The sequence below is a fragment of the Stylophora pistillata genome, chromosome 9, assembly GCF_964205215.1.
Source record: "Stylophora pistillata chromosome 9, jaStyPist1.2, whole genome shotgun sequence".
NCBI classification, from domain to species: domain Eukaryota; kingdom Metazoa; phylum Cnidaria; class Anthozoa; order Scleractinia; family Pocilloporidae; genus Stylophora; species Stylophora pistillata.
In genome coordinates, this window is record NC_142527.1 from 1,965,568 (window position 1) to 1,992,482 (window position 26,915).

The 26,915-nt window shown below is 40.9% G+C and overlaps 3 protein-coding genes across 5 annotated transcripts in view; 1 reads left to right on the plus strand and 2 right to left on the minus strand.

The window, feature by feature from the left end:
• Nucleotides 1-2,570: 2,570 nt before the first annotated feature.
• LOC111326506 (thioredoxin domain-containing protein 9) lies at nt 2,571-4,400 on the minus strand. Its single transcript, XM_022930520.2, has one exon. It carries the CDS (start codon nt 4,274-4,276, stop codon nt 3,608-3,610), a length of 669 nt encoding a protein of 222 aa, XP_022786255.1. The 5' UTR covers nt 4,277-4,400; the 3' UTR covers nt 2,571-3,607.
• A 31-nt stretch (nt 4,401-4,431) lies between these two features.
• On the plus strand, nt 4,432-5,843 carry LOC111326496 (tRNA methyltransferase 10 homolog A). 2 transcript variants are annotated; one of them, XM_088734179.1, is made up of 2 exons: nt 4,435-5,284; nt 5,362-5,502. In XM_088734179.1, exons 1-2 carry the CDS (start codon nt 4,591-4,593, stop codon nt 5,427-5,429), a joined length of 762 nt encoding a protein of 253 aa, XP_088590305.1. In that variant the 5' UTR covers nt 4,435-4,590; the 3' UTR covers nt 5,430-5,502. The 2 variants fall into 2 exon arrangements, with proteins under 2 accessions (XP_022786245.2, XP_088590305.1); XM_022930510.2 differs by having other exon boundaries at nt 4,432-5,843.
• A 371-nt stretch (nt 5,844-6,214) lies between these two features.
• The window catches only part of LOC111326463 (inositol 1,4,5-trisphosphate receptor-like), a 38,823-nt gene continuing 18,122 nt past the window's right edge, over nt 6,215-26,915 (minus strand). For both annotated transcript variants that reach the window (XM_088734178.1, XM_022930470.2), the window contains exons 26-57: nt 26,494-26,662; nt 25,895-26,161; nt 25,467-25,505; nt 25,254-25,349; nt 24,971-25,111; nt 24,305-24,430; nt 23,727-23,927; nt 23,089-23,340; nt 22,740-22,865; nt 22,047-22,175; nt 21,531-21,651; nt 20,756-20,931; nt 20,219-20,367; nt 19,535-19,646; nt 18,573-18,893; nt 18,128-18,350; nt 17,614-17,888; nt 17,302-17,505; nt 16,893-17,003; nt 16,381-16,476; nt 15,736-15,843; nt 14,638-14,757; nt 13,983-14,108; nt 13,459-13,525; nt 12,790-12,912; nt 12,289-12,461; nt 11,256-11,420; nt 10,398-10,587; nt 9,301-9,660; nt 8,498-8,658; nt 8,141-8,302; nt 6,215-6,999 (exon numbers count right to left, since the gene is read on the minus strand). In XM_088734178.1, the coding sequence (XP_088590304.1) occupies nt 6,904-6,999; nt 8,141-8,302; nt 8,498-8,658; nt 9,301-9,660; nt 10,398-10,587; nt 11,256-11,420; nt 12,289-12,461; nt 12,790-12,912; nt 13,459-13,525; nt 13,983-14,108; nt 14,638-14,757; nt 15,736-15,843; nt 16,381-16,476; nt 16,893-17,003; nt 17,302-17,505; nt 17,614-17,888; nt 18,128-18,350; nt 18,573-18,893; nt 19,535-19,646; nt 20,219-20,367; nt 20,756-20,931; nt 21,531-21,651; nt 22,047-22,175; nt 22,740-22,865; nt 23,089-23,340; nt 23,727-23,927; nt 24,305-24,430; nt 24,971-25,111; nt 25,254-25,349; nt 25,467-25,505; nt 25,895-26,161; nt 26,494-26,662 (5,185 nt within the window). In that variant the 3' untranslated portion in view covers nt 6,215-6,903. The remainder of the gene's footprint in view (nt 7,000-8,140; nt 8,303-8,497; nt 8,659-9,300; nt 9,661-10,397; nt 10,588-11,255; nt 11,421-12,288; nt 12,462-12,789; nt 12,913-13,458; nt 13,526-13,982; nt 14,109-14,637; nt 14,758-15,735; nt 15,844-16,380; nt 16,477-16,892; nt 17,004-17,301; nt 17,506-17,613; nt 17,889-18,127; nt 18,351-18,572; nt 18,894-19,534; nt 19,647-20,218; nt 20,368-20,755; nt 20,932-21,530; nt 21,652-22,046; nt 22,176-22,739; nt 22,866-23,088; nt 23,341-23,726; nt 23,928-24,304; nt 24,431-24,970; nt 25,112-25,253; nt 25,350-25,466; nt 25,506-25,894; nt 26,162-26,493; nt 26,663-26,915) is intronic.

Below are 26,915 nucleotides of genomic sequence, written 5' to 3' on the forward strand. Positions count from 1 at the left end.
CCAGTTGGCTTGTTAGCTCAATTGGTAGAGCGCTGCACTAGTATCGCAGAGGTCAGTGGTTCGAATCCCGTACAGGCCTGAAATTTTTTTTTTCAGGTCTGATTTCCACTATTGCTCAAATAGTGCTTTACTGCGAAGGATCGTTCTTATATACGTCTCATAACCGCAGTTCACTCATATGTTTCATATGTTTGTTGTTGTTCGATTTATCATCTACGGGTTTATATCGAATTAATTTGATGGCCTGCTCCCAGTTGGCTTGTTAGCTCAATTGGTAGAGCGCTGCACTAGTATCGCAGAGGTCAGTGGTTCGAATCCCGTACAGGCCTGAAATTTTTTTCAGGTCTGATTTCCACTATTGCTCAAATAGTGCTTTACTGCGAAGGATCGTTCTTATATACGTCTTCGATTATTGTTTTTTCAGTTTTTCATAAAAAACCTACACTGGTCTCCTAACAAATTTCTTTAGTTTATTCCATCATGCTTCAAAATTGGCCTTATCCGAACTCTTATTGACCGTATCTACAAAATCGACAACACCTTCCGGCCTTCAAAACGATCTTAAGAAACTTTCCGACACTTTGAAAGGTAAAATTCTTTTCCTTCGCATATTATTGAAAGAACTTTCAAGCGGTATCTTGACGGGTCCTCCTCTCAAAATAGCCGGAACATTGATGACAATAATACACTTTACTTTAAACTAGCTCCCCTTTGTCGGCTATTATTCTAAAATAGCGAACCTCAAACTCCGACAACTCACTAAGCGCTTTTGTAAATCGGACCTAAATGTCAAACTAGTTTTCACTTCTTTTAAAATCAAAAACATGTTCAGTGTCAAAGATCGTACTCCTGATGCTCTAAAATCCATGGTAGTTTATCAATTTTCTTGTGCGGGATGTAATTCCCGTTACATTGGCGAAACTAGTCGCCACTTCTCTACTAGGATAAAGGAGCACAGGGAAAGCGATAAAAACTCGCATATTTCTAAGCATTTCAATACTCTCCTTCTTGTAAGAACAAATACTCCCTTTCTTGCTTTAGTATTCTGGATTCTGCTAACAACTCTATTGATTTAAAACTCAAAGAAGCTTTTTACATAAATAAGATCAAACCTGAACTTAACAAACAGTTACATCATAACGCTTTTCTAGCGTTTTAGTCACACCTTTGATGTTTGGTGTCATGTCGTAATTAGTACCCGCTTTTGTATTACATCCCACTGTAAATATTTTATTCATCTACTTGTCTGTTATATAATTACTCACGTTCTGTTACTCATTGATTGAAGATGGCATAAGCATGCCGAAACACGTCTCTCAAAAAAGTTGTCTATTTTTTACAAAAAAAAAAAAAAAAAAATATATATATATATATATATATATATATATATATCAATATATATATATATCAACCCGTACCTTTTTTAATCAAAGGCTCCTTAGAGCAACCTCATGGTATGAATTTTTGGCGCCCTTGTAACCTGCGATCTGGCTTTCTTTGGAAAGTTTTTTCGATCGTGGGCAACACGTGCTGGCACAATCATTGTGTTTGTAAGTGTTTTGATGAAGAAAAATTGCCTTAAATTGTGAATGTGTGAAGACTTAGTTAAGATACCGGCATTGGTTTGCATTGTCCGAATTTGAGAGGCCCCATTGCGAAGTTTTCGTGGTCGTGGGTGGAACAAGATGAAATCAACGAATTTGCAGTTAGCTTAAGCTCACTTCATATTCACGGTGTTTGGGTTTTCACGCACGAATCGTTCATGTTTTTGTCCCTTTTAAGACTCAGACGCCCATTTCTCTGCAATTGAGTATTCTGTAGCATATTTCCTTTCCATATTTGGCTCCACAAAGGTATGTTTTGATCAAGTTTGGAATAAAAAACCATCACGCTTCAAGGGACAGGACGTTATTTTGAATCTGTCCAAGTAGTTCGGCATATTCTCGCCTTTGTACCACCCCCCAAGTATACGTACACCGTGACTTTGAACAGGTAAACTTGTCGGGGAGGGGGAGGAAAAGTGTTTAATCCAGCTTTAATGCATAAGTTAATGTCTAACAAAGTGAGTGACTGATTTTAATTGAAATTCGCCCCCAAACCCTAAACCCATAGCATGACTTACATCATACCATGAGGTAAAAATGAAATATATTTCTCACAGTAACCTTTCAAATAGGAAAAATTTACATTGTAAGGTCATATTTTCCTTTCTTCCTCTGAGTGCAAAATTTGATACTTTTCAGACACAAAGAAAAAAAAATGAAACATTAGGAACAAAATTTTCAGATTTGATCAAGGCTTGTTAATTAAAATGAATTACTAAAGAAATAAGAAATGAAACGTATAAGAACACAAAGTTCACAATGCAAAAATAACAATTAATTATGTATATACATGTTTTTTTAAATAGAAAAATTTTTAACTCTTGAGAAGTTCCTACTCATCTCTCTGTACATCTTAACATTGATTGGGGTGCAAAATCTGATTTTACATGAGTGTTTACTCATCAACTTAATTCTGTAATAATAATCAAACACCCATCCGAAAACTCCAATCAAGCAACAGAGAGACACAGTTGCAATTCACCTTTAATTGCTCTTAATCATAAGAAACTCTCCCTAAAACAAGATCTTAAAGTTCATAAATAAGGAAGGTACTTGGGAAAACAAGTCTACCAAGTGTGCTTGATTATGATTTTGTTCAATTATAATGGCACATTTTCCCCAAGTTTGGCCATTATCACTCAAATCATTGATTCCTCTTAAATGCATAGAAGTCACAAATACACTTTATAGGTAGAGCTCTTAAACTGGTAAAATATTAACCCTTTACGTCTAACGTGTAATTTCTTTTTAAAATATCCACACATTATCCAGCATACAGGTAACGATAATACTCAAACTTATCACCAAATTCTTGTAATTAATAAAAAAAATGGAACTGTTTAGCAGCTAAAGGGAAGAATTAACAATCAGATCTTGAGAGCTAAAGGGTTAAGTAACCTACGCAAGCTTGATAACAGTCTTGGGTTAATCATCACCATCCAAAAATATTATGTGTGATTATTATATGGCTGTGTCTCACAAGGACTAGGAACTACTGAATTCACGAATTTGATTGGCTGAAATCAATATTGAAAGTGGTCTAGATTTCTCATCTAGACCAGCAGCTAGACCGTTCTAGAATAAAAAGGTACAAAGAATATAAAAAATTGGCATATAAGACACAGCCATATAATAAACATCTTATTAATCGAGCTAGGTCAGTCTGTATGGGAGAATCTTGACCTCGGTTACTGGTACAGACCGAACGCAGTGAGGTCTGTACTGGCGACCTCAGTCAAGATTCTCCTATACAGACCTCCCACTCGGTTAATAAGAACTAAGTAACAATAAAAAATATTGAGAATTAATCCTATAACTCCTAGAAGTGATTAAATATTAACTTCTCTTTATAATAATCATACATCATCCAGCAATCGGGTGACAACAATACTCAAACTTATCAGGTAGAAGTTTTATCATGATCTAACACCAAATTCTCGTAATTTATTTACAAGGAAAAGTGTAATAGGTAGAGGGGAGAATTAACAATCAGATCTTGGGAGTTAATCATCATCCTCAGAATCTTCATCATCATCCATATCTCTTCTGCTCCGAATGGATTTCTTCAGTATCGTTGTGGAACTTTTTTTGTTGGCCTGATCAGGTGGTACACTCAGATCCCCAGTGTAATTGATAACACCAGAACGCGCTATTCTCCATTCCATCATCGCTGTGCTGAATTCATCATGGCCCCCTAAATCATCGAATCCTACGATACGATCCGGGAATTTACCATCTTTAATAATCAGAATGGTCGGTAGGACTTTAACATTTAATTTTTGTACAAGGAAGTGACATCGTTCGGCATCCACTTTGATAAATTTTGTTTCAATATGCTTCGGTGCCAAAAGTGCTAAATGCTTGTCAACTATCTTGCAACGAAAAGTGCTGTCACGGAAGAAGTGGCACACGATTCTGGGACTGTCTTTTGTCTCCTTGAAGAATTCTTTTTCTCCTGGAATCTCGTTGTATTGGCCGTGTCCTTTGTGAAGCCACTCCCGTTTTTGTTCCTCTTGCTTTTTCAATTGCTCTAACCGCTTTTCACGAAGTTCCTCCATTTCGTCCAATGTCATACGGTCCAGTTTTTCAATCTCTGAATCGATCTGCTCTTCCATTACCTTTGTTGCTTGTAGCAACGTATTTTGGATATGGTGCTCAATATTTCCAGCCATTTTACGCGCTAAAATGTACTCGTTCAAATGGAATAAGATCAAACGTTTTGTCAAAGATACGTTTGTATAGGGCAGTTTTGAAAGTTCGTTACCAGGCGCTAAAATTTATTCAGAGCTCTCCTGGAGACGAAAGAGCCTTCTAAGAATTCTGGGACATTTCAAAGATGGCCGATGCGTTGTAGAGGGAGCGTGAAGCACCTCTTCCATTTATCGCGTTGATTTAAGCAGCCAGCCTCAAGAGCAACAGTGCTGCGGTTAAATTTACGACCAGTGACACGCTTCTCTCACTTCCAAGACGTAGTCAGATTTAAAACATGGAAGGTGGCATTGAGGAACCGGGGAACATCGATCAATCTACTATGTCAAAGCGTCAAAGGAAACGGCTGCAAAAGCGTCAATTTTTCGTGGAACATAGGAAAATTAAGAGAAAGGAAAAGAAGGAGAGGAAGAAGGCAAAAAAGAGGAAACTACAGGAAGAGAAGGAAACAGAGGACGGAAAGGAAGGCGTGAGTTCTGCAAGCGACAATCTGGCCAACAACAAAGAGAAACTTTCTTTGAATGCGACAAAGAAGAAATTTAAGTCGATGAACTCTGAACATGCTTCACCTCTTCGTGTCGCTATAGACCTGAGTTTCGACGATTTAATGACTGATCGCGATATTCATAAACTCTTGAAACAAATCCAAAGAACTTACTCTATGAACAGAAGAGCTGATCGACCTGTTCAGTTGTACCTCACAAGCTTTGGCGGCAGGTCCAAAACAATACTGGATGAAATTCACTGTAAATTTACGAGTTGGGATGTTCACATTAGGGAAGAAAGTTATGGCGATGTTTTCTCGCAAGAGGACGTAGTGTATCTGACTTCAGATTCACCCAACGTTTTGAGCGAAGTCGATGAATCTAAGGCGTACATTATCGGTGGCCTTGTTGACCATAATTATCATAAAGGATTATGCTACAGGCTCGCTGTGGAGCGTGGAATTGCGCATGCCCGTTTACCGATTAGTGAGTATTTAAAATTGAATTCCAGGACTGTGATTACCGTGAATCACGTGTTTGAGATTATGTTGCTGTACTTACAGACGAAGGACTGGAAAGAGTCTCTTGTCCAAATCATTCCAGCCAGGAAAATAGGAGCTACAGAAAATGAAGGCCACAAGAAAACGGGAAATGAAGCCCGGAAAGATGTGAATGCTGAGGAAGACACTGATGAGTCAGTAGAAGGAAATGGTGAACATCCCAATTTATAGGACTCAAAGCAGGACTTTCATTCATTAGGCCATGCTCATTTATTGTTTTGTTTCTCCTAGCCTTTCCTTTTGGGAGACTCGGTCGGCTGATTGGCCGGTATGCCGAAAAATAATACAAGAAAAGTAAAGAAGTGTTGATCGAGGAAGCTTGGACTCCGGTAGAGCCTGGTCGTGTGCGTTGACCTGTTAATTTTTTTTGTAACCCAGAAATTTACGACTTAAAAGACAAGTTAGAAAAATACGGTCTACACAATTCCCATTCAAAATAAAGTCTCAATATTTTGCCTTTGAATAAAATTGAGGGTGTGAATGTATTTTTTTATTTTTTTTATTTTTAACTTTCTGAATAAATAAACAACAACAAAATAGTTTGCATCGGTCGGGCGATGGAAATCGAAACGGTTTGTGGGGATGACCCAAGTATTTCAGTCATTTGACTTAAAACTAATGGAAATTTTTGTCACAATGAAAGGAAACTGACAAGAGGCGAATAGTATACGTAAAGCTTAGTGCATCTCGCTCTCGTCAACTACTGGGCAAAAATTGTCACGCGTGGCAAACGTTGTGTGACGCCGAAGGACCATCGAGCAAAACGGATCTTATGATTCTTGATCCTAGTGGTACGCGTGTGAGACTGGGTTGAGAGATCTCGAAGGTGGGATATTTGTCTAAAAATAGAAACTAATTATCCATAAAAATTTTCTTTATCTACATACGAATTCTCGCAACCAGAGTCAAGATCTGTATCGAGACCATTAGAGGAAATTTTACCTTGACATCCCGTTCTTAAATTATGGGCAGTAAGATCATAATATTTTCCAAAATTCTCCCTCTATATCACAGATCTATTAATTCTACAAATTACAACTATCTTAGATATTTGCATCTGTCCTTTTTCTTCAAAAACGTTCTTTAAGTTTTCTACGATTTATTTGACAGTGAAAGATGATGATCTTTACACCTTACTGGCACTTGCAGAGGAATCACCAAAAATGCAAGAATTAAGTTATCAAAAAACAAGTTAAGCATATTTTGTCTAGACCTTCAGGAACGGAAATTTTCTTTTCTGTCAAAAGTGTTGTTCATCTTATCCAGAACGTTATGACTCTTAAGTCGGATTAAGCAAGCTACACTGTTTGTCTCTTAAGTGCAAGATTTTCTTTCAGACATTCAATCATGCAAGAATTTTCTGTCTCGGGCCATGTACAGGAAGGCGTTCAGTGCGAATGGCGTCCATGTTGCACGGGTTTTCAACTCACCCCCGTTCGTTGCACTGTCCGATTCCGCTCTACTCCTTATCTCTTTCACTTCATTGTCAGGTATTTCTCCCTTCTTTCTGTCGGTCAGTTTTATGTCTTGTTTCCCAATAAACATTTATATCTTGAAGTTGTTAGACGTAATACTGTTATTCAGTGCAGAGTGAGGGCCCAACAAACCGATTCGTTGTCTCTGCTTGCGATGTTCAGTCATCTGTTAAAAAACCCAAAGCAAACACACTAAATATTCAATTTGCATATATTAACAAAGTTGAAATGGTAAATTGGCCACCGTTACGATTATAAAAGCTGACGTTTCGAGCGTTAGCCCTTCGTCGGAGCGAATAGAGGAATTGTGGGTTGTGTGCGCTTTTAAAGGTAGAAAATGGAGCTACGTTATTGGTGGGAACATGGCAACGGGAAAAACACGAATAAATTAGTGGAATGAAAAGCGTTCGTTGACACCTAGGTAGCACGGAAAGCCGTAAGACTCTTGAACAAAAGCTCATCTTTCAAACCAGCAGTCTAAATCCCACAGGTATCAACGAACGCTTTTCATTCCACCAATTTATTCGTGTTTTTCCCGTTGCAATGTTCCCACCAATAACGTAGCTCCTTTTTCTGCCTTTAAAGGCACACACAACCCACAATTCCTCTATTCGCTCCGACGAAGGGCTAACGCTCGAAACGTCAGCTTTTATAATCGTAACGGTGGCCAATTTACCATTTCAACTTTGTTGATATATTCAAATTATTTCGTTACCCCCACCGACGCAGCCCGAAACAGTTTCTTTAGAAACTATCAGCCCTTATTTATAAATATTCAATTAATCTGAGGGAGGAAGACTAGGGGCACCTACGTCTGGATGGGAGAGGGGGCCGGGGAGAGAAGGAGGCAAGGTAAGGTTAGATAGAGGAAGGGGGAGAAGGAAGCAGGGTGGGGTGGAAGCAAAGTGGGGTTCAAGAGACAGAGATGATGAAGTGGGAAAAGTGGAGGGAAGAAAAGAAAAGGTAGGTAAGGTTAAGGGGTAGGAGACGAGGAGACGTGGCCAGGTAGGAGGGAGAAAAATTAAGAGGCAAGTAGGGTAAGAGAAAGGGAGAGAAGGAAGCAAGACCGAGTGAAGGGGTCTGACAAGGAGGCAGGCTGGTCAGGAAAAGGTGAAAAAATTAAGACAAGGTTGAAGCGAGTCACGAAAGGAGGTGAGGCAAGGTTACAGGAGGGCAGTTTAGGTGACAGGCAGGATTGGAAGAGGGAAAAGTTTAAAGTACGAAATAGGTAGAGTTGAAGGGGGGCATACTAGGTGGAGGAAGACGGAAACAGGGGGATGCTATGGGGTCTGATTTGAGAGTCATACCTGTTCCTTTAGATCTGTGAGTTGTTGAGACAAAGTGTATACCAGTCTTGTGGTGCTTTCTAGCTTTTCCTGAAGATTTTTTATTTCACTTTGCTCACTTTCTCCTTCGTCAATAGCCAGGCTCATGGCACGCATGCGTGGGAACCAATCCAGATCGTGCTCCTAAAACAAGTAAGAAACGTCGCACAGGTTGGCTAATCACGTGTTGCTATAAGTAACTTAACAATGCTGTTCCCGATCACTGGGAGTCATTACACTTTTGGTAAGCAATTTTAGCCCAAGGACTTATTCAAACTTCATTAAAGCTCTCCCCCACCCCCTCCGCTTCATAAAACATTTTCCATATTCATGATATACCTTGACCATCAGACTGACGTAACTCTCGGGTCCAGTGAACTCGGTCGTGTCCTTGACTTTGAGCAAGACTATGAAGTATAAGTAATGCCACATGTTATGCTCCGAGTTGATGTGTTCATCAAATGATACCACTTTGTTGTCGAACGCCGACCGATCAAGACCTGAGAGAAAAAATGCAGGGAAGAGTCAATGCACCAGTGAGATGATGGATTTCCACTTCCCATAATATTTTCCTTCGGCAGCTTCTAATGAAGATTGGTCGTGGCTCAAATGGATGCTCCAAAATCAGGTTTCCGAGTAGGACTGGAACTGAATAAATTATTATTCAGTAAATAAGGTCCCGACCTTTTACGATCTTTGTCCTCATCTAAAATCCTGACTTTTGTATCTGATCCATAGTACGTTAGGAGGACCAAACCTGAACGAGAACAGTTCGGAAATAAAACGGGAATAATAGGTTCCAGTCCTTGCTCGAAAACCTTATTTTGGCGTATTCATTAAGCCACGACCAATCTTTGATAAAAACTGCCGAAGAAAAATATTATGGGGAGCTAGTGGGAACTCAAAGTGAAAACAAACAATCTGCTCAGCGTGCGACTGAAAGCGCGGGAAAATGCGAGTGACCAGGTTGCGATTGTTACCAGTTTTGATTCTGATTGATTGAGAGGATGGCGTGAATTTTCTGGACCAATCACCGAGCGAAGAAAAACCAAACCGGCGTCAATTATTCCGGATTAAATCGACACCCGATTCAAAATTTTTCCGAAAGAAAAAAAAATCGCTAAAAATTCATGGTCACTTACCACAAATAAAACACGTGTTCTTGAGCACCTCCTCTTTGTTCTGTTTCTCGCTCCTCAGATCAGCAAACGTATCGATAATGACGCCAAATATCAAGTTAAGAACAATAATAATGACCACGAAGAAGAAGAGCAAATCGTAGACTACGCGTCCCACGAACATGTTCTCTTTCATGGAGGGCCGTCTGAGGACGTCTCCGATACCCCCTCCATTTCTGAGCCCCTGGTTCAGTGTAGTGATGATGCACATTATCAAGGTGTCACAGGCACGTTCCTTCACCGAGTCCTCTCCTTCTGAGTTTTTTTCCGAAAGTGAGACGGAACTTTCGCAGCTCTTATCGGCATCGCAGGTAGCTGATGGAGCTGACGAATACAAGAAAGAGAAAATGAGGACATGCGCAGAGTTAAAAGAAGCAATTGAGCGAATAGAAGACAAAATTCAGTCATTTTCATGGCAAACACCTAGTTAACGTTGGCGCGCGACGGAAAGCCAACGTTTTACGCACTATTTTTTTCATGTTGGACGCAGTTATAAGAATAGAGTGTATGATCAGGATTAAGTTCACTTCACTCTTCTGTTTTTGAGTCCTTTCTTCAGTATCAAACTCACACCCTGAGACGGTTTTTCCCGAGCGTATATCAGCGTAACACTGTAATTTAAGCCTGACTATCTCGTTCCTGAATTTTTTTCCAGAAACGGAACTCTAATGTATTACGAAGGAACTTAACACCCATCCATACTTTTGAGAGCTAAACTGTCGTTCAAATTCAGCTCTACACTTCTGGCATCCCGCCCGAAAGCTTCTGCGTCACGAATCCAGTTGACGTTGGCGAACTGATAACTCCCATGAGTGACCAATACAGAATTTCTCCTCACAGTATCAATACAATATCAAGCAGACAAGTGATGAGAATAAAGACAAATATCAATTGGGGGATTATCGGGTGATCTAATACCAAATTCTCCTACATAACATCAAAAGAATCGAATGGCAGACAGTAAGGAGATTTCGAATTACTAGTGAGATCTTGGGTGTGAAAGATTTAAGTACAAAACATACGAATGGAAACTTAGCCACTAAGAAAGCTTATTCACTCACCGAGCTTAAGAGAAAGCGTCGGATCCGTCTCGACTAAGAAATCATCTTTGAGGAAAAGAAAGCCAATGATGGAAAACATGTAGACGAGTATAAGAGCCAAGACAGCAGTTAAGATAATGGACCGGCCATTACGGGTCACGCTCTTTATCACGTTTAACAGCGTGTCCTCACGGAAGATGACGTCCAAGAGCTGGAAAGAAAGCTGAACTTAGTTAGCGTTGGCCTCATTGAGGGTTAGAGATACACAGCTTACTAAACCCGATCAGCCTCCCGGTTAGCTCAATTGGTAGAGCGCCGGACTGTTGTGCGGGAGGTCGTGAGTTCAAATCCGGCCGGACCAACACTCAGGGTCTTTAAATAACTGAGAAGAAAGTGCTGCCATTGTAATAATATCTGCAAATGGTTAGACTTTCTAGTCTTCTCGGATAGGGACGATAAATGGTGGTTCCGTCTCACAAGCCCTTGAATGTGAAAAAATTTGTGGGACGTTAAAGAACCCACACACTGTTCGAGAAGAGTAGGGCACGTAGTGCCCGGGGTTGTGGTCTATCTTTGTGTAGTGTCTATCAAAATTGATGGGGGGGGGGGGGGGAATGCGCCTTTGAATATTGTATAGAAAGGGCGCAATATAAATAAGGAATTCATTCATTCATTCATAAAGTAATCTTGAGGGCGTTTGCCGAGCATAAAATATAACAACTGTGTGACTGTAAGGTTTTTTTATGATGCAGGGTAATCAAGAATTTTGCCATCACTGGGTAACTGTTGTTTCCTTGGGTTTACTGGAGTAACCCAATCTAGGTGAAATCATTACAAAATACTATGAGAACACGATACACGATCACAATTAACACTGACCAAAATACTGTAGAAGAACGTATGCAGAGTTAATCCGAGGAAACCAAACGTGAAGTACATCAGATGAAGAACAAGATTTCTGTCCGAAAGAAGCCGGCGCACATTGTGGTCAAAAGTTCCCCGGTTTCCAACGTAACTTACAATGAATATTGCTTTGAGAATGACCTGCAAAATAACAACGGCTGTGAGTTTTTTTTTTTTTTTCTGGCAAAAAGGAACGTTAACACAGAGAACTTTTCAATACTAGACGGTTCATTATTTATTGCCTATGTGGGGGAGGGGGGAGTGAGGAGTCTCCCTTTATTCCCTGTTGGCGACGACTGATCTTCCATTCGTACCCATTGCTGTCTGTTGAGCCTGCGAGCAACAGGCAGAGAAACGAGTGGTCAAACATCTGCGCATGTACCGCACCAACGTTCTAGAGGCTAGGTGGCGTGCCTTCAGAGTATCGTACCAACAACTACATAAGCGAGTGAGTTGCGGTGTTTACAAATCGCACGAGATTTTAGGTAAAGCTCAAAACAAAAAGGTCAATCAGGAGGAAGCCCGTAACTGTATATTCTTTGTGTACGAAAAGTCTCCAGTTTTACTTTTCACTACTTTTGTTTTCCTTTTTACAGATTTAAATGAACGTATCAAACCTCGTTCCCAGGGTCTCTCATCTTCCCGCCCCCACCCTAGGAGCGAAGTTGGAACGTATCGATTTGCTTTGCCTTACTTTGAGAGACAGCAGTTGTTTCGTATATTTCCCTTTGCAATTTTGGGCGGAAAATTGGTGCGCGGCTGGCCAGAACTGATCCCCCCTCGCACATGCCCTAGTGTTTGTTTTTCGCTTTATGTCACATCCATTAATCACACCATCGGTAGCCGCGTATATAGGAAAAGTTATTACAACCCCTAAAACCTCTCCGCTGTTTTAGTTGAATTAAAGCTGGACTCCGTTGAAATTCATCTTGATTTCTGTACACGTGGTATTCTAAAAACTAAACAAGCCTTATTTACGAGTCGTTTTTCCTTTGTTATTGTTACTTACAGTGGCCAGTCCCAGTATTTTAAGAGTAGGCTCTAGTCCAACGGAAAATATAAGTCTCAATATCGTCGAGCCTACAAATGTCCTGATCCCAGACGGCCGCGGAAATGTAACAATTATGGCAAAAGACACGATCATGGCCAGCCAAACCAGTACAGACAGACGACCGTCAAGTTCTACGAACGAAAGAAAAAAGGAGAACAAAAGTAAAAACATTTTCACCCATTATACTGTCCGTAATTTCTTCATGAACTGTTCATCTGGAATTTCGGTCCTTTAAGATTCTCTTAGTATCCTTTAGATTCTCGTTACTTCCTTTAGTTTTCGGGCGCGTGCAGTCACGCACGTGACTCGCCTCGAGTGCGAGCCACCCACAAAACGCAAAAAATCGTCTTAAGATATTCTCAAGAGGACACAGAGCTGAGACTCTGTCCAGAAACATAAAGATAACATACCACAGCGTGACATACCACAGCGTGACACTTACCACAGCGTGACACTTACCACCCGGCCCGTCGGAAAACGGATAAAAGAACGCCACAAGCAAATTGATCAGGATTGCTAAATTGATGGAAATCTGTTCCCATAAAGTCATTCGACTGCTTACTCCGAACAAAAATCGACTCTCTGTAATAAAAGAAAAAAGCCGCCAGTCTCATTAGGTTTGTTGAATTAATTTGACATGTCACTCAAGCTTGAGAAAGTTTGCATGGATTCGTTTAATGCACCGGTAAAACCATACGAAATTGAAACATACTGTGTTTCGTCTTAACGTTTATTTTAATAAAAGCAATAGACGGCACATTCTGTCGGTTTACCGGCGTAATAACCCACGCGTTATGTTGGGAAAACACGAGAAGTTTCATGAGCCGGAGGCGAGGGATGTAGCTTATAGAAAGATGCAGTACCGATAGTAATAAATAATAATAATAAATAATTCATATCTAATTTAGCAATGGACATTCCACTGGGTGGCTCTTCTTTGTCCACTGTTAGTCGATAGATAACTGAAAGTGTGCTCTCTTGCTTTATAAAATAAACTTTAATATACTACGAGTTTAGCAGTGCAATAAATGATAGGTTTTTAAACCCCTTTGGGCGCTCGCACCATCTCAGTTATTTTATAATGCTTAATTATTTTCTCCGAGTTATATACTTAGTACAACTTGTTACCTCGCAGTTTCTTTTGCCATTGCATCTCCCTGAAAAGTTCCTCGGTTCTATCGAAGAAGTCTGAAATCTGCAACGACAGAAAGAATAAAAATTAGATTCAACACCTCGTCGAAAGTCCAAGGCAGAAAGTCTTTTAGTCAGAATAGAATTTCAATCGCTAAGTAAGGGCCATTTGAAATTTTAAGGCGTAGAAAACTCGCCATTTTTCGAATGATATTGAATAATTGTAAATACCCGTGTACTACAAAAGGAGAAATTTTTCAGAAATATTACAATCTTTCTAAAGCTAAAGGGTTAAACGCCATTTAAAGAACAATGATGAGACGATAATCGATGTAACCGAAGATGGAACAAGATATTCCCCACACGTATCGTCATACATATCTCCAAAGTTCCTTGGGAGAGTTTCGTGTTGGAATTGAAGTTAAGGGAAAAAAACCAAATTCGATGTTCACTATTCTCGGAACAATATCTGACTGACAATACTCTGACAAATACGGAGAAGCTGGAAGCAACTCTCTAACCTTGCTGTTCTGGTCGTCTCTTTCACATGTCTGATAAGCATCTAGTTTGCTTTCAGGGGTAAGAAACTCACAAATGTTGGGTACTGGAAAGACAATTTGTTCCATTGTGCGGTCGCGACGAACAATCTAAAGCAAGAGCGAAATCACTTAAAAAAAAGATAAGAAATTATACAGCCCAACACCCATAGTTTATGTTTAGAAACATGTAGCGTAAAATTTTCAATCCGTCGGACACTAGTGCCTAAAATTGGACACCTGTGTCTGAAATAAAAAATCGCACACTTGCGTCCAAAATCCAAAATCGGCCACTGGTGGCCCAACCCCAAAATCAGCCACGAATGGCCAAAACCTAAAATCAGCCACTAACGGCCAAAACCCAAAATCGGCCCCTAGAGTATAAAATTCAAAATGGCCGCTTGTGTCCAAAATCAAAAATTGGCCGCTAGTGTCCAATATCAAAAATTGGATTTGGAATCGGTTTAAGAAAGTGGTGCGAGTTTATTAGACCGATCACAAAGCGAAGTAAAGCACAACTAATCCAATCCTGGATTCATTTGACGCTTTGTTGAAAATTGCTCGGTAGGACAACTAAAAAAATCTCGGATCGCTTTCGGCGCTTGATAGAAAACTAATGTATTTATTTGGGGTTCTTTACCTCGATCTGTGCTGTATGTTTTGCGTAATACACCAGAGCGCTGTCGCCGTGCATCTCCTCCGATTCTGTTGGGGCACTTGGTTTCAGTAAACTCGCCAGATCCTTGTTTTGGTGTGAAAGCTGCAAAAAGGACAAGATATGAGTGTTAAGTTCTGTTTCTGGGAAGCTCCGAAACATTCCTCGAACTGTTACGAAGTTTTTCAAGATAAAAATTAGTGATAATAATTTTGAACGACGTTTCGACCTCGTTGGGGTCATTTTCAAGCTGATGAAAAGGAAAATTTTTACATATATGTACTAAATTCAAAACGTGGGAATGATAAAGGCGATAAAATATGGAAATATGTAAACGCTAGGCGTAAAATAGAAGTGATAAAATTGCAAAGGAGACAATACGAATAAGTTTATATGAGAGTTGACGAAAGTACAACTATAAATTATACGAAGATACCGTAAATTATTATAAAAATAGCTTCGCATTGTTACGCAGTGCCGGTTCAATGCCTAGCGCAACGGGATTGAAGTAAGAATCGTTACCCTGGCCATCAGTCAGGTGTCGTTTTCTTTGAAGACGCGCCGTAACAGTCTCACTTTCTCTCCTCGCTCAGGAAATTACAACTGTGTGCTGTCTAACACAATTTGGGATTTGAAATTTGAAGAACTTTCCCTTAAAAATGGAAATTAACCGTCTATATCAGGACTCCATCACCAGAATCCACCATTCAGATTTCTCTCGAAACAGTTTTGTACAATCCAGTTCATACTGTGGATTTGTTACACGACTCGGGCAGTTAGAGGGCCAATAACTTATATCAACCAATCAAAATCCTCTATTGCCAGTCAATATTCTCTCAGTATTGGACCGGGCACTGTCCCGAATGGTCCCGAATGATACCGCACTTGTGTCCCTTTGAACTTCAGTCGTATAATAAATCTCTTATTAACCAAGCTTGCTCGGCACCGTACTGGAAGAATATCGGCCCTCGGTCTTTTTTGTACGGACCGAGCGCAGCGAGGTCCGCACTGTCAAGACTTCGGGCAAATATTCTCGCAGTACGGCCCTCGCGCTTGGTTAATAAGATATATATATTCCACTACCTGATGAGCGAGAATGAAAATGTTGTGTCCGACATCGCGACAAGAAACTTCACATTCATTCTCATCTTCAAGATCCTCCTGGTTATATGCTTGTTTACATACATCCACCTAAGATGTCAAAATACAAGAAACTGAAACAACAAACACCTGAAAAACCAAACAAACAGAGAAGGAAAAAAAACACAAACGCCAGCGGTTGACCCGAAAAGTTTCTATCCACTTGGTTTTGAAGGCCGGACTTTCTTCTATACTGCAAAGAGAAATTCTCCTCTCGATGGCACTTGACTTTGCAAATTAGTTGTTCGTATATTCAGCTTTACAGCAGTTTTCAATTGAGAATCGAAAAACCAAAACCAAATTAATCACCTATCCAATCATCATTGATCGATGAGAAATTATAGTAAAAACGTGCAACCTGCTCAAAGCGCGGGAAAACGCGGGTTACCGAGATTGCATTTGATTGGTCGAGATGGTGGCACGGGTTTTGTGGTCCAATCACAGAGCAAAGTTAAGCAAAGCCAAAGCAATCCAGTATCATAAATGAAAACTGCCCCATTTGAGTAAGAAACGATAACCTTAAGCCTGGTTCACATATAATCGAAGACGATCGCAGACGATCGCATGTGATCGCACACAAGACTTTACCAGTTGTTGAGGTGTCATGTTGTACAGAATCCTCTCGGCATTTTCTGTATCGAGACGGCTTTCCATAACGGCCAGAAGGGTTTTTGACGCGTTGTTCTACAAGAAATATGCATTGATTATTAAAGCTTAATCATCTTTTTGATTATGCTTGCCGTTCGCACATAAAATACTCAACATGACTCGAAGTTCGATTCAGGACTCAAAAGTATTAATTTGAATCCAACGAGACCATCCGAAATTAGCGCAACCGTTCGAACTAGGGCGGAACCGTTTAAAACCGGACTGAAACGTAAAATTAGACGGAGGCATCCAAACTCGGGTAGAACCTTACGAAATCAAACAGAACCATCAAAAGTCGAACGGAACTATTTTTAACGACTTTATCCAGCTAGAAGATGTCTTTCATTTAAGTGGGGGAGATGATCTGAGACTTGCCCTTTACAACGGACAGTTGTTATCTAATATCATTCAATAACAGGTTTAAGCGCCAGTGAGTGAGATTTGGCACAAACCTTAAGTTCCAGCACCAAGTCCATCCGTTGTTTTCCGAGCGGGTTGATGTCGTTCAATACTAAAGCTATAACAATATCAATACCATTCGATTCGTGGAGGGCGATGGCAGTCTGAAAAAAAAAAAAAAGATAGAAAGAAAAATAATTCTAACTGTTTATACAACTATTCTTTGCTAATATTACAAAGAAACAACACTTCCAAGACCAAAACTGAACAAAATACAAGATAAAACAAGAGGAGTTTCCAAAGCCGCAAATCCAGGTCGAAGCCTTTCAGAATGTGGCGACTTCTTTAAAGGGAATATGGCATAATGTCTCCCATGACAATTTTACGACCCACAATTAAAGCTACCTGACCCGTGAATAACGACCTGTTGCGTGACACAAAGCTACAAAAGCTATTACGCACCTGATTTTCGTGACATGGTCCCTGACAGTACTCTGTTAAACTCTCCAAGCACTGGTTAATTAAACCCACGTTAATCTCGTTGATATACAGACCAAGCAGTCCCAGGCCCCCAGACGTGCTGCCACAGATACAGTCCAGGAATTGAAGAGTCTCGTGCACCAAGTTATAGTTGGTCTTACTGTGGTCTTGTTTGCGGATATAATTCTGAACGGTGAAGAGAAAATAGTAGATTTATCTACTAAGTTTTCATTTCTCCTGATTTTTAAGTATTTGTTAATCAAACGATACAAAGGACCTAATAGGCTCACTAACCTGAAGGTCTCTATTGTGGTTCTCACAAAGCAGCTGTAGGAACCTGAGGATGGGCTTCATGACAAGCACCTCAGGGGACATGGTCTTGACTTCATGCTTGCCTGAGGCGCTTTGAAGTTCGGTCCCAAAAAGTGAATTATTAGGCATGGGCCTCGAAGGCTCCACTTCAGCATCCGGGTCTCGGCCCCTTCTCACGGCCGCGTATGCCTTTCCCGTGTGCGTAGCTGCATCTGATAACTGCTCCTTCACGTCTTCGCTGATACCCATCAAAGAACCTGCAAACAGAGGAATACCAGTAAAAACTCTGTCTTGCTTTGCGCATTTAATTATCGGAAATAGTAATAGTAATCGAGCCGAGAAATAAAGCGATTTATAAAGGCGAACGAACGACAGAAATCGATCATTATAATCTGCAGATTCAATAACGATTTTACAGCAAGAAAATATTATTTTGGTGATTTCAATTTGTTAGCAAGGCTTTGAGGAGTTACTGATTTTCTCTTGTGACGCTGACCTGCAACTAGCGTGTCCCGTCGTCCAATGGACAAAGTACCTCTCCGTCCGTCAGCGGTTTTCGCATGGGAGACATCTTTATCGCTCTTCTTTACTACAGATGACTCTGTTGTTTGAACTGTGATTGTCGCTCGGATTTCAGCCTCAGCGTCTCTCATTTTATCATAGATGTAGCGAAAGAATTCTTCACATTTACCGTTTGTAAACCTCTGGAGAAACGATTTCTTTGAAATAGAAAAATAAGGAAATAGGCGGAAAATAATTAGACGTAACACAAAGCACTGGTTCCCAGCACGCGAGAAAAGAAAGATACAAGTCGAATATGGCACGGCCCACACGCAGAAAACCCACGCATGGAAAACACGCGTGTTGTCTCGTGGTCGCACACGTTTCCTTTCTCGTGTCCAAAATCATAAAGATTCTTAGGAGATGAGATAGTTACCAACCTGAATAGAATTGTTTCCTCCTTCAAGAAGAGCGATCGCTAGTTCGAGTATCTCGAGAAACACTCTGAGGTTGGGCTGCACCATGATAAGATCAATAATCAGATCAGACGCACCGCATTTGTCGAGTCGTCCTTGCATCTCACACAACGTGACGCCCGCGCGTGACAACATCTCGGCCCCGGGGCCCGAGTTGACCATCTGACTAGCGGTCTTCTTGCTGTTGTTTTCAATCAAGCTCTTGCTGTTAGCGTCTCGGCTGATCGTGATGCGATAATTTGAACCAAAGTAGCGGCCTAAAAGCGATGAACGCAATCCATCACCCTGAATGACAAGCAGTAAAATAATAGGGATCAACAAACGAAGACATCTTTCTCTATTTCTTTACTGAGCTCAAAACTTACTATTTTTTCCTATCCTATTACAAATCATGACGCTAACAACATTGCCGATCCCAGCAATATGCAGGACGCGAGTCATATATGAACTTCATAATGGGCCTTGCTCACCCTAGACTCTCTATGGCTCAGTGATAGGGCATCGGAGCGCGGAATCCTCATGGGTACTCGGAAATTTTCTATGTTTTACTCTAGTGACAAGACGATGTACATGTATCTCTATTTCTTTACCGAGCTCAAAACTTACCATCTTTCTTACTGTATTAAGAATTTAATAGTCTCCTAAAAGAGCTGGGAGATCTTATTAACATAAAACATGCACAACAAGTCCTAATAGGCCATTTTACAGTTGTGTACTTAGTTGCCAAGCCTTTGATTCAGAGTGAGGCTGAAGGTGACCTTGTTGTGATAGAGACCTGTATCAACTTAGCATGATAACAAAGTGATTTACATTTGAAAGGCAGCAAGGTTTGTATCATAACAAGGTCACCCCTAGCCTCACTCCCAATCAAAGGCTTGGCAACCAAGCACACAACTGTAAAATGGACTATTATCTCCTGTCTTTACCTTTTCTCCAAAGTCGATGTCACGCGCCATCATACCCTTGATCGTCTGTAGCACTCGGACGCATAATGCTTCCTCGTTGTCCTCAAGAAGCTGTTTAGCGTGAGTTATCAACCTGGACGAAGACATAAATAATGGTTTATTACGCTGACATATTTGAAGTGATCCTAAAGATAAATGGGAGACGAGATGACCCAAGGCTTATTTCACCGCATTACATTGCACCGCATTACATTGCACGGCACTGTGGGTCAACAGGTCCAGGTTTAGAACATGGCCGGAAAATTGCGTTGTGTCTTTAGAAAAAACATTATACTTTCACTGTATCCTTGTCCTCTCAGGAGTGGACACCGCCGAATTGTCAGGGAAAGCTGATGAAATGCTGGGGGGGGGGGTAAATCAGAAAAAACTGAGTAGGGAAATCAACAACAAGTAAGTAGTGAAATAACACCCCCCCCCCCCCAAAAAAAAAAAAAAAAAAAGAAAAAAATTGGTAAATCAACGAAAAAGCTAAGCAAATCAACAAATCAGCTAGCTGCATCAATAATACAACAAACAAACACAAACATTTACAAACTCGTTGCTGGGCGAGATGACAACGACTTCAACTCCAAAAGAAGAATGGGTCAAAATCCATCGCAAAGCCATTTTCAGCCAATTTAACCAGTAAAACCCTGCCCGTTATACCTGGAGACGAATCCTCCCGACTTTGACTTGTGCCAAGCTTCAGACTGCCGGGGAAACATTAACTCTGGCCGATACAGCACGTCACCCAGCACGGATAACTCTGATTGGACAAGGGGGCGAAGCTGGTCTTCAAGCAGTGAAACAATATCCTGTGATTTGAATTTTAAACAAAAATTGACAATGTAAAAGCAAAAAAACCAATTCCTTCTTTCTCCTAACATATACACTAATGATAGTAGTAGTAGGTAGTAGCAACTTATGAGAACGTAAATTCAGATCGTCTAAGAAAGAAATTGACTCAAGGTTTTGATTTGAAGGACATTCTCGCAAAAGATAATGCGAAAATAACTCAAAGATTTTCAAGGAATTAAGCGAGCAAGTTAAAAACGGTGTTAGCACAAGAAAATTTACTGGCAGGCGCCTGGAACACACTGAACAATTAGAGAGTTACCAGAAGACCTTCATGAGCGGTGCGATTATCTCCGGGGTTCTTTTCTGCTCCGGTGTCAGTTAATAACACGAGTAAAGGAGCCCCACCTGCAAACCCTCAATAATGCTCCTATAGTCCCTTGAGAGGTTCATTATAGAGTCCCTTCGGACCTTTCCGTGGCTGAGCCAGTGACGCGTGTGTTTCATCACCAACTGGGACCGAGTGAATAACGCATGGATCTGGCTCTCAAGGTCTGCTGGGATTGCGATCCCGCGATTCCTTGCTGCCAACGAAAAATTAGTTTTGTAAACAAATCTTATTAAAAACAAGCTTTACTTCGTTAAAATGTAATATTTTGCAAAAGTTAGTCGAAGCCAGAGTGAGAATTTGAAAAAATAGACAGTCAAAGACTGCATACTGGTATAGCGCAACTTTTGTACTTTTAAAAGGAACTAGAGGTTTCATAAGGAGGTTGTGTCGCAGAATATTTGTCTCACATGATAATATTTACAATGTTAAAATGATAACAATAGTGATATAATGAGCACCGGGAAACATGGATCAAACTGATTGGGTCAAGATAGGAATTCTATTGTTACACTCACTCACTCACGCACTCTCTCATCGCGAAATGTGTGGCTTCGACTCCTAGAAGAGGCAGTAGCCACAATAAAAACCGTTGACAATAAAGTAGGAAAGGTCATTGCCACCTTGTTGAACAGAGATGGGAGGGGTGGGGGGGGGGGGAGGGCAACCTGCTTCCATCCTGTAAGGGGGTACAGGCAAAAAACGTTTTTAGAAACTTCAAACCCCGACTGAAACCTGACAACACCTCTATCTTTTGAATGTTAGAGGACACCCGTACAAAACTTTCCCACTCACCAACGTCTGATAAGGTCTTGATACAAGTCTCCACGTGGTATTTCTGTGAGCCAGTCATCCATGAACACTGTGAAAGTCGGAAGGCGCCGCGGAGGAGACGAACGAAAACGGGCTGCCGAGACTGAAAAAAAAAAAAAAGCGCAAACAGTTTAAGGGAACCCATCACCCAATGCTGTGAAACGGGACCGAAGCTCTGCGTGACGTCGCACTAGTTTGCTGACGAGATTGACGGGAGATAAACATAATAACTGCTAATGTGGAATAAATTGGCCACAATAGTGACGCTTTTATCTCACCCAACATCAAGAACATTGATATAATAAACATCACGCAATTTCTTGTCACGGATGAGGGACAAAAAGACAAAAACAAAGAAACAAACACCGAAGCAAGGAAAATAACTAGTTCTCAGACCTCTGGATTTAGTGGTGCTTTGCTCTACAGAAAACTCTATGATAAGCTAGGCCATCGCTACGTTCATAAGTGAAAAACGTATTCAACTTCCTTTCGAAGTACCTTTATTGTAGTGCTGGAGTCGGAGAAAGGAGAATTGAAGAAAAAAGTCAGCAAGTTCATGATGGTTTCTGTAGCGTATTTTTCCAACATAGTGTCTGTGTGTAGTCGGTCAGAAGTGTTGTTACAAACCTGGGAAATGAAAAAAAAAGAAAGCGTCTTTCGTTATTGTTCGATAGAATACCTCGAGGAAACACCGTTGATAAACACGAGTTAAGGTGACATCATATTACTGATGACGAAAATCATCAGTCACTCCTTTTAGCAAATCAATCTCGGACGTCCGAGCAGAGTTCGTAAACAACTTACAATACAATTTCATACATTTATTTAGTTCTAACTGTTCCTAAAACACTACTTCCTTATAAAAGGCCACAATTCTTCCGGAGAATCCCATACTGTACGAACCAATAGCAGCTGAGAATCGATTTTGGACCAACGCTCTTAGTTCACGAACGGAATAGGTAAATTGCTCTTCTGAATTCGATAGCGACCTTCAAATCTTTAAAATACTCCCAGCAAGAACATAAAAATATCTCCATTCGACGAAAAAGCAACTGTTCTCACATTATTAGTTTTTAAAATAACTCCTTCTTCTTCTAATGTCTCCATCAGTTCCAAGAAATTTCCAAAAGAGGGAAGCGAAACTTCCACGACCCCACCCTTGTTTCATCCCACTTCATTTTATGTGCTCACCCGCGCCATGTCGACTAAAAAGTCGTCAAATAGAGTCCAGATGTGATTGCTGGTGTATATCTCCTTCATTTCCACCTCCGTGTCCACATAGCAGTGATTCAAAAAGTTAACATACGCGTTTTTCACCTTAAGAAAAAAGAAAACGTATTAGATGCAAATCATGTACTTTAAACAATGTGAAAACCCGTTCGCGAGGTAGTCGATGCGAAGACACAAAAAGGGTCCCTCAGACAACAAACATAGAGAACAGAAGGTGAGGAGAGTTCTTTAAACCTTTTGACAAACGACGTTCGCAATGGCTTTTCGTAAATCATTCATTACAGGTGACATTTCTCTTTGTCTCTCTCACCTCCGAGATGCAATCCGGATGAGTGACAACTCGCACGATATCATCCAGCGGAAGTAAACTGTGACACTTGATTTCCGTGTACACGTTTTTTCCTTCGGTACAACAGGCCAGCAGTTCCACTAAATTGATATGATACAACAGAGGGCCAGATTCGTCCAGTCTCTCTCGTTCGCCCTGCATCATGTCCACAAGGGAGTTAAAGGACTGGGGATCACTGTAGAAGACCAGAACGTCCTCACCCACATTCACTAACTAGAGAAAAAAAAAAGATGATCTTTAGATGAATTCTCCTCACCACGTTTGAGTTTCAGGCCTACATAACGATAGTCAAAGTTTAAATGTACACGGCCGAAATCAGAGGGAAACGTCCGAAATTCGACGAACCTGTCCGAAATCAGACGGATCCGTCCGTAATTGCACGAATCTATCCGAAATTACACTACTCTCACGAACCCGCTTTCTACTTTCCGAAAAGACACAGAAATGTTCGGAATGGAGTAAAAAACGAATCACTCCAGCAATCAGTAGCAACCTTTTAAGGTGAAGTTACGAGGTAGCATACTGGTAACCCCAAAGCCCCATCACAAACAGCTTTAGCATACTACAATGTAAGCAGTACAAATAAAAGCAGAATTAACCTCAGCCATAACCATGTCCTGTGTTTTTCTAATGGACTGTCCTTCCGCCTTCACCAAGGTTTGTAAAGCTCTCAGGTATTCAACATGGCGGCCTTGTGTCTCAATACAGTGGACGATATGTTGCACAACTTTCTCAGTGACCTCGTAACACAGCCCTGAGTTCTCCATGAAAATGTACCTCAATGTGTGAGCCTCTTTTAGCTGAAGAGAAAAGTGAAAGCAAATTACTCCATGAGAGGTGAGAGGTAAAGTGACAGGTACCTGAGCCAAGTGGCTTTATCCCCCTTGGAAGGGATACCAGTCCATCGCAAGGTTACCCCCCCCCCCGTATTTCATCAGGCCTCCCTGACAATTCGCCGGTACTCATTTCTACTCCTGGGTGGAGAGAGGCACTGTCAGAGCAAACACATTGACCCGATCAGGTCTCAAACCCAGACTTCTCGCCTTGGAGTCCGCCGCACTGACTATCAGGCAACCGCTTCTCCCACTTTACTTTATAAAAGCTGGGTAATTATACCCAACAACTATCTCGCTTGTTGGCCAGCTAGCTAGCGCTCCAATACCTACAAATATCTTACCCCTGGGGTGAGGAATAAGTCCAGATGCTTGTGGAGAAGGGACTGGTTCTGAGGATTGCTCAGACAGAAGTTTCGTAAGAATTCATGAGCTTGTCCCAGGATTTCCTCCATTCTCAAGTCCTCATTCTAGAAACAAAAAATGCAAAAAAAACAAAAAAAAAAAAAAAGAAATTCAATCTTCGGTTGGTTTAAAAGGATGACCAGACTTGTTTCTCTAAGAGGATGTTATGATCAATTGAAAACTGCTGTCTAAACAAGGTATATGCATTTCATTTTCCTTTTAGCCTTTCATGGAGCTAGAATAGTCATTTAGGCATTTTCAGTCCATGATGTACAAACAAAAACAGAACAGAATAGAAATTTGAAAAGATCACAGAATATGACATATCTTACTTCATTAAGAGCAATTTTGAATTAGTGCCGAAAGCAATCCGGGATTGGTTGGTTTTTACTGCACTTCGTTATGTGATCTCAACAAATCAAATTCAAAACTGAACCCAATCGCAATTTGATCACCCGCGTTTTCACACGCTTGTTTTTACTTCGATTTCTCATTGGCTCCTCATGATCTTTTCCTTTCTTCTGATTGGCTGTTGTGATTGCTTTGGTTTTGGTTTCATGATACTCCATCGAAAAGTGATCTAAGCTTCCATGTCAGCAATTTACCTTTTCATATGGTATTTGTAACAGCTCTAGGACCACAGTGTGCGCTCCCATGTTCCTCAATAATCTTTGCTCGTGTTTACGATTTTTTACACTGGGTGTCCCATATGAAGAAACACAAAGATTGCTGAGTCGCTCCAGAATCTGTTGGTTAAAATAATAATAATAAAAAGAAAATCTTACGACCACTCTCTACACTCAAAAAGTTGCGCCTTAAGCGCGCATGCGTACAAGCTTTCAGGGCACTTCATCTTCCGTCAAACTTGACAAATCAAAAGTCTCTTACCGCCTCAGTTTTCTTGTAGTTTTTTAGCGAAACAGTGTCTGAGTGTTCGACCTCAAGCTCAATGGATCCGTCACTAACCATCCTTTGACGCTCAACCTGGAAAATGAAAAGAAAATCGTCCGTCTTTTACTCGTACTGAATTAAGAACGTAAACTGCAGGTGTAAAACAGCAATGAGACCCGTTTCGCAGGTGTCTTCTCACAGACCACCCACCTTGGGACCACCTCCCTCGCTATCACTACTAGCCGGGTCCTGTGCACGTGAAAAAAAAAAAATACCGATATAAAATTAAAAGCAACAGCAACAATAACAGCTCAAATTAAACATCAAATAGTACTCCAAAAGAGCAGAGATATCAGTAAATTTCGCGCTTCTTAGAAGCTTTTCCATAATTACTAAAAAGTCCAATTTTGAAGCCAATGATGTCTGTGTACGAGATTTCAAAACAGTTTTAAGATTCGCATGCTAGATGGGCAAGTTCGCCATCAGAAATATTTCCTTGGAAGTCATTTTTTTTCCTTCAAGTTTAGCCTCCCTATCAATTACGCCCCCTTTGTTCCCTTTTTCCACCATGGCCAACTTTTCTGATGGACGAGGCAACATGACAAATTTATACAAAGAATCTATCACATATTTTTCACCTGTGTCGTGTTCAAACTGACAACTTCCAGTTCTTGTTGTTCCAAGCTGTCTTTCCTCTGCTCCGGCTCCTTACTGTTACTGCCTCCCTCCTTCCTTAGCCCGGTCAACCCGGGTGTTACCTTCCTGACTCTGTTCTCGGTGGGAAGATCCTTCTTGCTTTTGTACACCCACAGCTCAGATTTTTCCACCAGTAGCCTAAGCTCATCTAAATCAGACTTGATCTGTTTGTAGTTTTCCACATCGCTATTGGATACCAGTAGCTGGACCTGCACCGTGAACATACCAGATCTTAATAACACTGCGCTCAAAAAGATTGCGCGTGTGAAAACGTTGTAGCGGTTAGTTGTTGAGCTTTCAGGCTTTCAGCACCAAGTTGTCCTACATGAGTTACAAACAACCGCATAAGCTAGTACGTCGCGGTGTTTTGAAAGCGTTTAACGTTTTTCATGAGTTCGACGTAAACTGGGCGAATGTCTAAAATCATCGTTGCTCTTAACAGGGTCAAGATAGGCTGCCTGCGGGCCAGGTAACCATCCCCCTCCCCCAGCTCCCGTCACTTCACCCACCCCTCTCACCTACTTTGTGGAGTTTCACTGACCTGTTTAAAAGCTTGTAATACCTCCTGCCTCTGACTAAAATGTCTGAAAAGAAGCTGTAGTGCTCCTGTCACCAGGGGAGGGTAGTCGTGCATGCATAGATAAAGCAAGACACGGAGAAAGGTGCGGCCTCCCTGACCATCGAGGTCAAGGTCAATTTCGTTAAGTCCTCTGAAATAAAAACAAAAGAGAACAGTGGTTTTAGAATCCAGCTCGCCATACCTACAACAATTGTGGATATATCGTGACCATTCCCCTCAGTTAACAATACCCCTAATTTCCCTCGGATAGACTATGGATAAAACTAGACTTTCATTTTTGTGTGGGATACCTGTGGTATTCCATACTATTGTCATCAGCTCGTTTCTGTTAATGCAACTGAGTGTATCCCAGGTAATTTGGTTTTATCAACTAAGTTTATAAT

Excerpts from the sequence above, each read along its gene's own strand:
- LOC111326506 (XM_022930520.2), bottom strand. The coding sequence starts at position 4,276 with ATGGCTGGAAATATTGAGCACCATATCCAAAATACGTTGCTACAAGCA.
- LOC111326496 (XM_022930510.2), top strand. The coding sequence starts at position 4,591 with ATGGAAGGTGGCATTGAGGAACCGGGGAACATCGATCAATCTACTATG.